We start from the raw sequence: 12,430 nt of genomic DNA on the forward strand, positions 1-12,430 counted from the left end.
AGTGACTGCGTTTGATGGCATGGCACAGTGACTGCGTTTGATGGCATGGCACAGCGACTGCGTTTGATGGCATGGCACAGCGACTGCGTTTGATGGCATGGCACAGCGACTGCGTTTGATGGCATGACACAGTGGTGACAATTGATGGCACAGCGGCTGCATTTGATGGCATGGCACAGTGAATGCGTTTGATGGCATGGCACAGTGGTGCGAAATTGATGGCATAGTGACTGCATTTGATGGCATGGCACAGTGGTGATAATTGATGGCACAGTGGCTGCGTTTGATGGCATGGCACAGTGACTGCATTTGATGGCATGGCACAGTGGTGCAAATTGATGGCATAGTGACTGCATTTGATGGCATGGCACAGTGGTGTTAATTGATGGCACAGTGGCTGCGTTTGATGGCATGGCACAGTGGTTATAATTGATGGCACAGTGGCTGCATTTGATGGGCACAGTGAGGCTGCAATTTTTTTCTTTTTACGTTTGCCCCCCTCCCAAATAAATTTGAGCACCAGCCGCCACTGCATTCTATACACTATGCAGAGTGGAGGGAAAAGCTGCCAGGAATGTAAACTCGACTGCAAAGGCTTCTGGGTAATCCCCTGCAGAAGAATGTCCGTGTACACATTTGTCATGAGATCTGATGACACTCTGCAATGCTGGGCACCTCTGTCAATGTAATCAGCAAGGCGATGATCTCCTACAGGGGCATCAAATGTGCGTCTCTTCCACCCGGCCGCTCTGTAAGGACACATTTAGATCAGAGGAAGGGGCAGGGTGAGGGATCGGTGGCGTGGTTGTCATGCCGGAGCGTTTATAGTACCAGGCGCCGAAATAAAACTTTTGTTTCATCACGTTATTTAAGGAAACAGAAGGATGTGTAGGATTGGCTAGAGGAGACGGCGCCCACGCGTTTAGCATTGCATTGACAACATTCCGTACGCCGAGCCGCAAAGAACGAGCTAATGTTACCAAATCCGATTCATATCAAGAAAGGCGCGGGCTGGCTGCTGTTTGGCAGAAGTCTCCCTGAAATGAATGGTGGGGAAATATTTGTATGTCCTCAAATTTACTACCAGAGCAATGTAATGCAGAGTGATACAGAGTGCTATATGGTGATACAGAGTGCTATATGGTGATACAGAGTGCTATATGGTGATACAGAGTGCTATATGGTGATACAGAGTGCTATATGGCGATACAGAGTGCTATATGGCGATACAGGTGCTATATGGTGACACAGGGTGCTATATGGTGACACAGGGTGCTATATGGTGATACAGAGTGCTATATGGTGATACAGGGTGCTATATGGTGATACAGGGTGCTATATGGTGATACAGGGTGCTATATGGTGATACAGGGTGCTATATGGTGACACAGGGCGCTATATGGTGATACAGAGTGCTATATGGCGATACAGGGTGCTATATGGCGATACAGGGTGCTATATGGCGATACAGAGTGCTATATGGCGATACAGGGTGCTATATGGCGATACAGGGTGCTATATGGCGATACAGAGTGCTATATGGCGATACAGGGTGCTATATGGTGTTACAGGGTGCTATATGGTGATACAGAGTGCTATATGGCGATACAGGGTGCTATATGGTGTTACAGGGTGCTATATGGTGTTACAGGGTGCTATATGGTGATACAGGGTGCTATATGGTGATACAGGGTGCTATATGGTGATACAGGGTGCTATATGGTGATACAGGGTGCTATATGGTGATACAGGGTGCTATATGGCGATACAGGGTGCTATATGGCGATAGAGTGCTATATGGTGATACAGGGTGCTATATGGTGATACAGGGTGCTATATGGTGATACAGGGTGCTATATGGTGATACAGGGTGCTATATGGCGATACAGGGTGCTATATGGCGCTAGAGAGTGATACATGGCGCTAGAGAGTGATACATGGCGCTAGAGAGTGATACATGGCGCTAGAGAGTGATACATGGCGCTAGAGAGTGATACATGGCGCTAGAGAGTGATACATGGCGCTAGAGAGTGATACATGGCGCTAGAGAGTGATACATGGCGCTACAGGGCGCTACATGGCACTACATGGCGCTACATGGCGCTATATGGTGATACAGAGCGCTATATGGTGATACAGATTGCTGGATGGTGATACAGGGTGGTACAGGGTGATATATGAGGATACAGATTGATAAATGGTGGTACATGTTGGAAGAATGTTCCTTACATTGGTGATCAGTGAGAAGAATGCTGCTTACTTCTGAGTAGAAAAGCTTGGTGTGCTGCAGAAAAAAGGATCCTTGTGCTGTGTGTGGAAGCAGTGGTCACTCTGCATAGGTCCCACACACCTGCTTGCTGAGACGTATAGATTTCCAGTCAGTAATGCTTGTGCTCTCTGCTGATTGGAAAGCTGACCTCTGTGGAGGGATGATGATCATGTTGGACTGTAATGTACCCTCTTCTTCCTTTAAAAAAAAAAAAAAAAAAAAACTAAATATGTCATAATTGCCATCAAAATACAAAAATAAAACCCCCCCTCCTCCATTAGGCATCTGATGAGCTGTAATGACTCGCCTGTACATGGAATTGGAATACCAGAAAAGTAGCGGAGAGCCAGAGAGGCTTCATCCATACAAATGTTCATTAGTGTGTATTGTAATCAGCAGCCTGCGGGGGGCAGCGGTTCACTTTCTGGGTGCTCTATGCTGTATCCCCCCCCCCCCCCATCGGGGGATGGTAATTATCAGCGGTGCTACAAAAAAAAAAAAAAACTTTTTTTATAGAGATATCGGCAACATCTGCCAGTGACTGCGACAGAGTAGAGCAAAGACTCATTCATTTCATACCGTAGATGAATATTTACTAATGATAAAAAGAATATCCGAAAAATTCCAATTTACTGTTATTATGTTGAAAAGCGGTCCCGGAATAATCAGTGCGGCCGGACCAATACTTCATTAAACCGCTCATTAACAATTCATTTTTCTTTGGCAATAAAACCTGAAAAATGGTTTGGCTGTGACTATGTTATGTTCACTAAAATAATTCCCCCCTCCCCCCCTCCTAACCTCCTTAAAGGAGTTGTAAAGTAAAGAAAAATGTCACCTTAATGCAATCTATGCATTAAGGTGAAAAAACATCTGATGATTGATACAGTTGATTGACAATAAATGGCTTCAGCCAAACACTAACCATGAGTGAGAGAAAAGTTTTTGTGTTATCATTCATATTCTCTGGAAAATCGCAGAGAAATCATAAATTCTGCCAGGGTATGTAAACTTATGAGCACAAGTGTGTGTGTGTGTGTGTGTGTGTGTGTGTGTGTAAGAGAGAGATGGATGTGTAATAGATTAATTCATTTCCTGACACAATTTCTCAGGGCGAATAGCTACTTTGCCTGCTGACCAAATTACAAGGAGCTGAGACCAGACTACTTGGATGGCTGTGCGAAGAAGAGGGGGAGGAAGACCTCTCACTGTAGTTTTTTTTAGCACCATAAAAACACAAATACATGCATTTGATTGGTTCACATTATACATACACACCCACTCCATCACCCATTCTACCCTCCCCCCTCCCTGTTACGTCTGTAGCACATGGCACCCTCATAGGTCAGTTCATATAGGGATGGTTTCTTCTTGGAAATCCATTCTTGGGCATGCACACACACCCTTGTGAATCCACGTGTCATAAAGAGTCCATTGTCAGCTTTGCAAATTTCCTATCCTTGCTGGTCTGAGTGAGAAGGAGGGGGAGGCTTTCCTGTTACAATTGAGGAATCTAGGAGGGAGGGGTGGTTTGGGAGTGAGAGCGAAGAGTGGGGGGGGGGGGTGACATCTGCTCTTAATACTAGTCCTTTTGTATCTCCATTTCAAATGGTAACTTTTTACAATGTAATATCTGTTTCTTCATATTTTCAATGCTGGGTTCATAACTTTAAAACAATATCTGATATAAAATCCTCAAGGAAGATAAGCAGTATTGTGACATACCCATACATACATATGCATAATGCGTATAAAAACAAATAAACAGTATAAGGAATATAGGAAAGATAAACATTTCAGTGATTCTAATAGTAAAAAGAATAAAATATTCATTTTATTTTCACGTCCACCACAGATGGAGAGTGATGGATGGAGGGAGAGAAATGGATGGAGAGAGAGAGAGATGGGGGGGGAGAGAGAGATGGGGGGGAGAGAGAGAGATGGAGGGGGAGAGAGAGATGGAGGGGGGGAGAGAGATGGAGGGGGGGGGGGAGAGAGATGAGGGGGGGGAGAGAGAGATGAGGGGGGGGAGAGAGAGATGAGGGGGAGAGAAAGAGATGGGGGGGAGAGAAAGAGATGGGGGGAGAGAAAGAGATGGGGGGAGAGGGAGAGATGATGGGGGGAGAGAGATGAGGGGGGGAGAGAGAGAGATGAGGGGGGGGAGAGAGAGATGGGGGGAGAGAAAGAGATGGGGGGAGAGGAAGAGAGAGATGGGGAGAGAGAGAGATGGGGGAGAGGGAGAGATGATGGGGGGAGAGAGAGATGGGGGGGGGGGGGAGAGAGAGAGATGGGGGGAGAGAAATAAATGGGGAGAGAGAGATGGGGGGAGAGGGAGAGAGAGAGAGATGGGGAGAGAGAGAGATGGGGGGGGGGAAGAGAGAGGGGGATTGTTGGATTTCCGCACTACACATGTCCCAGCAGTCCCTTAATGTTTAAAAAGTAATCCCCTCCCCCTTTATAAATCTTTATTTTGATGGCGATGCCTCTTCCAATGACAATGTGATGGATTTCCATCCTTTGTCTGGACGAGGCGGGGACACCGTCTCCAGTAATCTCTCTGGCATCTTCTTTTTGTCGTCTTGCAGTATACAGCCTCGTCTCACTTGTGATTTCGATCTCCGGGAGCCATTGATGGGAAATGTTATTTGTGGAAATGTTTGGCTGTCTCGGGTCCTTGAAGTCTCTTATCTGGTGACAGATTAGAAAAGAAAGTAATGTGTTGTACAGCAAACTTACAGCCTGCGTACAAAATGTCAAAACTTTGCGGTTCAGGAACGGTAAAGCGAGTCGGACGCGTAGCCTTGGAAAAGTAGAGATGATGGCAACAAAAATAGAACTTTGGCCTCCCAGTGAAAGGAGAAAAAAAATGTGTTGCAATACTTCATTAGAAGTAGATCTGCGCTTACAGCTTTCTTAGTCACACAAATACCTGTTGATCCTGCCAGTGACGTCCACCTAATGCCGTTTCCTGTGACTTGGTGACAACAATGCTGCTCCTGAATTCACAGCAGAGTTGTCGCATAGCCTGTGTCTGCTTGCACTACAATGGGTTAAACAAAATTCTCAGGAGGCGTGGCTATCAGCATTAGTCTGATTAGTCCATAGCTTGTCAATCAGCACCTGAGCACACCTGGTCCCACCCAGTGGTGTATTTTGGGTTTGTGCTGCCCTAGGGAAGAATAAAATGCACCCCCCCCCCCCAAAACCCATTACTAGCCTTCCACAGTGTTCCCCCACCTGCTAGGAGAAGAGATAGGAATTAGAAGGAGAGATTGGGGACATGGAAAAGGAGAGAAATGGAAGTAGGGGAGAGAGAGGGGGGTTGAGAGAGAGAGGGGGGGTTTGAGAGAGAGAGAGGGGGGTTGAGAGATACGCTTTCTGGGATTTTTATTTATCAAAGACCTGTAGCAGAATACATTTTGGCAACATTTATGAAGAAAGTTTTTTTTTATTTTTTATATTTTTTTTACTTCTTTATTGGATAATTTTTTTTAATGTTGGTCTTCTTTTTAATTACATTGCAAAAAAAACTGTTCAAAAAGCTCTATTTGTGTAAAATAAATAAATTTAAAACTCGGTTGTTCAGAAAGCTCTACTTGTGTAAAATAAAATAAATAAAATAAAACCCAGTTTTTCAAAAGCTCTATTTGTGTAAAAAAATAATAATTAAACCCAGTTGTTCAAAAAGCTCTATTTGTGTAAAAAAAATATATAAAACTTGGTTCTTCGAAAAGCTCTGTTTGTGTAAAATAAAACCCAGTTCTTCAAAAAGCTCTATTTGTGTAAAATAAAATAAATAAAACCCAGTTGCTCAAAAAGCTCTGTTTGTGTAAAAAATAAAATAAATAAAACCCAGTTTTTTAAAAGCTCTATTTGTGTAAAAATAAATTAAATACAAATAAAATCAAAAACCCAGTTCAAAAAGCTCTATTTGTGTAAAATAAATAAAATATAAAACTTGGTTCTTCAAAAAGCTCTGTTTGTGTAAAATAAAACCCAGTTGTTCAAAAAGCTCTATTTGTGTAAAAAATAAAATAAATAAAACCCATTTTTTTAAAAGCTCTATTTGTGTAAAAATAAATTAAATACAAATAAAATCAAAAACCCAGTTCAAAAAGCTCTATTTGTGTAAAATAAAACCCAGTTGTTCAAAAAGCTCTATTTGTGTAAAATAAAACCCAGTTGTTCAAAAAGCTCTATTTGTGTAAAAAAAAAAAACTAAAATAAAACCCAATCGTTCAAAAAGCTCTATTTGTGTAAAAAATAAAATAAAACCCAGTTGTTCAAAAAGCTCTATTTGTGTAAAAAAAAAAAAAAAAACCCAGTAGTTCAAAAAGCTCTATTTGTGTAATAATAATAATAAAATCTGTAAATGTAGTTTGGGTTACAGGGGAGATACCTGCATGTCTGCCACCATCTAAAGTCTGAGCTCCCTAAATCCGGCCATACAGTACGTGGATTGGAATTTGTCCGGTTCAGCGGGGAACCATCCGGATTGTGATCCATGTATGGCCCTCTGTGGTTGTACAGAAGTCAATCTAGTGATGACTGTGCAGCTGCCCTGTTGGATTTTCCCAACTTGATCAGCGCTGCCGTCTATAGCCTGCAATGTTGATCAGTGTATTCTGATGACAGGGAAGGAAGTTCCCCCCCACTGTCTGAATACAGTAGCTCAGCAGGCGGATTCCCCGTCCGCCTCAAATTTGTGAATGAGGGAATCGGGTCAGTTTTTATTCGTTCAACCCATAGATTACAAACTGACCCATCTATGACCGGACTTGGTGCTGAAACAGCAGGAGCACTAAAGCACAGCCACTATGCCGCAATACTAAGCGGAGATGCCAGTGTGTATACGTACTGCATAAATAATAATAAATAATGCCATCCTTTTCCACATAGACGAGGTGTACCAACCATAAACTCATGGTGGTCATAAACCGATTCATATCATTTGCTGATTTGTATTTATATGAATATAAAAAAAAAAAAACTGTAGTCATTTCTAATATAAAGATGACATAAGTCAGATTTCCAACCCATTTATTTTTCTAGCCCTTTGATCCTTTTTATTGTCCTCTTTTCCAGATGACGGCCCGTATTCGAAAGGCGGCAAAGATCCGACGGGCAACGATGCTGCTTTGGTGTCCCGGCGTCAAAGTATTCCAGGTGAGAAGATAAAAGGCTTAAAGGGTAAATCCACTTTCGTAAGAAAAAAGTAACTAATCTTGCATATACAATTGCTACACAAGTCTTATTGTAATTGAATGTTATTAAAAATGACCTTTCCTTTTTCAATCTGCAAACTGCTGTAACTTTCTGTAAAATGCAATATGACCACCAGGAGGCGCTCTGTACACAGTATAGAAAACGCCCCCCAGGAATGTCATTTCCTGATCGTGTGATTGACTGATTTTACCAGACGTTGTTTGAAAAGTTTGGAGACCCCTGGCCTAAACTGATAAAAATTGGGCATATTTATTACAGCAAAAAGTACAAAATATTGCTTTTTTTTTCAAAATTGTCACTCTGTTTTTGTTTATAGCACAAAAAATAAAAACCGCAGAGGTGATTAAATACCACCAAAAGAAAGCTCTATTTGTGGGAAAAAAAGGATGTCAATTTTGTTTGGGAGTCACGTCGCACGACCGTGCAATTGTCAGTTAAAGAAAACGCAGTGCCGAATCGCCAAATGGTCCAGGGCTGAAGTGGTTAAAAGATCGCTGGTGTCACGCAGTTGACTTTGCCAAGTGGCATTGGCCCCAGCACCATGGTAACACCATCACAAGGATAGGCGCAATAGATGGCATATAAAGACGAATAAATAATAATAGTCCTATAAAGTCTTGCTGACTGTAATATAATGGCAGAAAAAAAAGTCCCATAAGTCCAACCAGTAGGGCAGGCTAGTCCTAGGAGCAGAAGCTGGCTCTGGTAATAAGGGGGACAGTAGAAGCACCTGAAACTGCTGGACTGGGCTTCAGTTCTGCAGTCTTTGAATGGTAGTAAAAGTACAAAATCTACCCTAAAATTTTGAAATGTATTGAACCCTCCATATTAAACGACATCTAGAACAGCATACCTCCGTTTCTCTGTTTCATGCTATGTGCTTTGCATTTTCTGCCTGCAATTTCTTTATATTCAGTCTTTCCTTCATTACTATAGCAGCCATTCTCAACCGAGGTTCCTTGGAATCCTAGGGTTCTTTGAGGTTTACGGGAGTTCCTTGAGCTGTGTTTAATTGACATCCCATTTAATGGTATCACCATAGGAAACAAAAAGGAACGGGAGAAGAGCCTCGAAGTGTAGACTGTATGACAATTTTATTCACTCATAAAGTTAACAACTCGCATCATGGAAAAGATAGGAAGGTTTATCAATAAAATAATCCGGTAAGATCGGCAAATCCTCAGCAAAGAACTGCTGTGAAGTCTGCTGTAGGGGATGAGGAAGCCGGCCACAACCATCAAAGGCACACTGTGGATGGCAGCGCGGGCATGATGATGTCACTGGTAGGATGCGACGCGTTTCTGAGCATGTGCAATGCTGGCAGTGGGCATGCACGCTCCTTTCTCAAGCTTGAGAAGAGAGCGGGCATGCTTAATGCCAGCTTAGCTAAGCACTTTCCCCGACTTGTTCATTCCCAAACTTGGTTGGGGTAGGTGGTACGCTTTGGTGGGGGTGGGTCAGCTACGCCTCGTGGCCAATGGCCTCTAAGAACCCGCCTTCAGACCTTTTACCTCTGGGGGAGGCCCCTTTTCCAATTTCTGAGTCCTAGCCTTATTCTTCAAGGGTAAACCCTAACCCCTAAAGCCTCGTACACACGATAGGTTAACCAGAGGACAACAGTCTGATGGACCGCTTTCATAGTTCAAAACCGATCGTGTGTGGGCCCCATAGGTTAAAAAAACCATAGGTTAAAAAAAAGCCAACTTTCTTTAAAATTAACCTATGGATTCCTAACCAATAAGTCAAAACCGATCGTTAGTAGGCACGACCATCGGTTAAAAATCGGTTCTGACACGATCGTTTTTTTAACTGATGGTGTGTAGGCGTGAAGGACCATCAGGGATGGACTGGCCATTGGGACTACAGTGAGTTTTCCGGTGGGTCGATGGCTCAGTGGGCCAGCTTCAGTGACAGCGGACCCCTCTGCGCCTCTGTCTCTCCCTCCCCGCTGCGCTCACCTGGGGGGAACAAAGAAGCAGGGGGAGGACCAGAGGAGCAGGGGGGACAACAGAGGAGCATGGGCGGAGGGGATAGACAGCTGACTCAACAGCTATGGCCTGGGAGTTTCTCACTTCTACCTAATCTTGTCCCATAAGGGGGGAGCACCGAACTGATTCTTTCCCCCGGGTGAAATAATGTCTAGCTGCCCAATTGGTACTGCCTATAAGAGTACCGGTACCAGACGTTCTACTCTAATAAAGTAGAACGGCTAGTGGCTAGTGAAGGGGGAGAAGGGGTGCGGGAGTTGTCCGGCCGCCATGGGAGAGACCTGTCAAAGTGGGCCAGTCTGGATAAAGTCCTGGGCCAAATTTCTGTCCCAGTCCAGCCCTGCGGACCATCAGTCAGCTTCATCGGTTAACCTATGGAGTGACTGATCGTGTGTACGAGGCTTAACTCTTAACCCTAACCATAATGTGTCACCTCCTCGTTTCGGTGATGTCATCACACCCGCGCTGCTGACCACGGTGCGCCTCAGCCTTCCATTTGGATAGAGGATGGTTCAGAACGGCCTTCTCATCCTCTACAGTAAGGGAGTATTAGTGTGGGGGATGGGGCCTGTTGAGGGAACCTAAATGAGAAGAGTAACCATACCAGGTCATTTAAGTTATTAGTCCTTGTAGACCACATTTTGTTTATACTGTGGTTTATACTGAACTCTGCTCCTCTGGCTAGCCAAATAGGACAAGTCGGTCCACCATCAATAATTTGAAATGGCAAAACTCCATTGGTACTTTGACGGTTAACATCTTTAGACATGGGCAATTTCTCCTTTTATCCAGACATGGTCAGAAGTAAAGTTCAGCCCTATTAGTGGATGTTGTATACGTGTCTCGGTAACGGGAAATACATTTGTCGGCCAGCTGTCCATACACAATGTCTTTTGTTGCGCTGCGGCATACGTTCTCTTAGCTCCTGTGTGTAATCTGAAATCCACGGAGGTCGGCTCAGAGCTGCAGGTCGCCATAACTACAATTTAAATTTTTGTCAGGCCAGAAATTAAACCCCAGCAAGAGAGCATTAATATCCCTGCAAGGTGCCATCTGCAGTCATATCAAGATGTGTGTGTGAGGAGCCAGGGCCCGGGCAGCTGGTAATTCGCACAGCGGTGGGGTAGATTGATAGGACATGAATCCCCGCAGAGCAGTCAGTCATCCATGAGGAATCGGATCAGAACTGTGAATGTACGTAACCCTTTCAAAGCCGGGCAGACGCTCGACTACCACTAATAGGAGGTGTGCTGTGGAAATTATTCTGAGCTACAGGCAAAGACAGCTTTAGCTAGTTGCATGATGTCCTTCGACCTCCATTGTCTCAAAGAAAGCTTTATTTATGACTATACGTTCACCAAAAATTATGTATTAGGAACACCATGCTAATGCTGGGTTGGCCTACCTGTTCTCTAAAAACATCCTCCGTTCTTCATGCCACGGATTCCACGTTACACAACCATGCCTTCGAGATTCTGGTCCATGTTGACTTGATTACATCATGCAATTTCTGCACACTCATGCTGCAAATCTCCCATTCTACTACATCCAAATTGGTTTCTATTAGATTTAGTTGTGGTGAATGGCAAACGAAAAAAAAAAAATTGCAGCCTCGCTGTGCCCATCAAACGCAGCCACTGTGCCATCAATTGTCACCACTGTGCCATGCCATCAAACGCAGCCACTGTGCCATCAATTGTCACCACTGTGCCATGCCATCAAATGCAGTCACATCAATTCGCACCACTGTGCCATGCCATCAAACATAGTCACTGTGCCATGCCATCAAATGCAGTCACTGTGCCATGCCATCAAACGCAGCCACTGTGGCATCAATTGTCACCACTGTGCCATGCCATCAAACGCAGCCACTGTGCCATCAATTGTCACCAATGTGCCATGCCATCAAACGCAGCCACTGTGGCATCAATTGTGACCACTGTGCCATGCCATCAAACGCAGCCACTGTGCCATCAATTGTCACCACTGTGCCATGCCATCAAACGCAGCCACTGTGCCATCAATTGTCACCACTGTGCCATGCCATCAAATGCAGTCACATCAATTCGCACCACTGTGCCATGCCATCAAACATAGTCACTGTGCCATGCCATCAAATGCAGTCACTGTGCCATGCCATCAAACGCAGCCACTGTGGCATCAATTGTCACCACTGTGCCATGCCATCAAACGCAGCCACTGTGCCATCAATTGTCACCAATGTGCCATGCCATCAAATGCAGCCACTGTGCCATCAATTCGCACCACTGTGCCATGCCATCAAAATGCAGTCACTGTGCCATGCCATCAAACGCAGTCACTGTGCAATGCCATCAAACACAGCCACTGTGCCATCAATTGTCACCACTGTGCCATGCCATCAAACGCAGCCACTGTGCGCCTCAATTGTCGCCACTGTGCCAATTGTCACCACCACTGTGCCCTTTAATTGTCACCACTGTGCCCATTTTTGCCACTGTGCATGTCACTGTGCCCTGCAATGCATGAATGTATGTTATTTGCGAGAGCCAGAGGGGGCGGCACATTTTAAGATTTTTTTTTTTAAAGGGCCCTTTTTTTTGTGACTACAGGAGGGGGGGGGGCACCCTGGCACGCCCTATGGACGGGCCGCCACTGGTGAATGGCCTAACATCTGTGTGCCTTGAAAAGAACTCAAGGTCAACACGATCAGGCTACAGTTTTCAGTCCTCAGCTGTCCAAGATGGTAATCCTATGCCCATGATGGCCTCAGCTTCCAGTTGTAGGTTTCCAGTAGACAAATGTAGCACTACTTTCCTATTTTTGGGTGGCACATTACCTCTGTATTCTCGCTGTCTAGGGAGAAAGAGAGTCTGAAGAAATCCAATGTCCACACAATACCCTTTTTTTTTCTTGGATTTATTTGGGAGATCTTCAGAAGAAAAGAAGTATGAGGGGTGGAAGGGTA

General features: G+C 44.5%; 1 protein-coding gene across 1 annotated transcript in view; it reads left to right on the top strand.

The window, feature by feature from the left end:
* Nucleotides 1-12,430, top strand: part of GRIP2 (glutamate receptor interacting protein 2) — a 108,515-nt gene that overhangs the window by 24,541 nt on the left and 71,544 nt on the right. The window contains exon 2 of the mRNA XM_040358877.1: nt 7,355-7,435. Within this exon, the coding sequence (XP_040214811.1) occupies nt 7,355-7,435 (81 nt within the window). The remainder of the gene's footprint in view (nt 1-7,354; nt 7,436-12,430) is intronic.

The sequence above is a fragment of the Rana temporaria genome, chromosome 7, assembly GCF_905171775.1.
Source record: "Rana temporaria chromosome 7, aRanTem1.1, whole genome shotgun sequence".
NCBI classification, from domain to species: domain Eukaryota; kingdom Metazoa; phylum Chordata; class Amphibia; order Anura; family Ranidae; genus Rana; species Rana temporaria.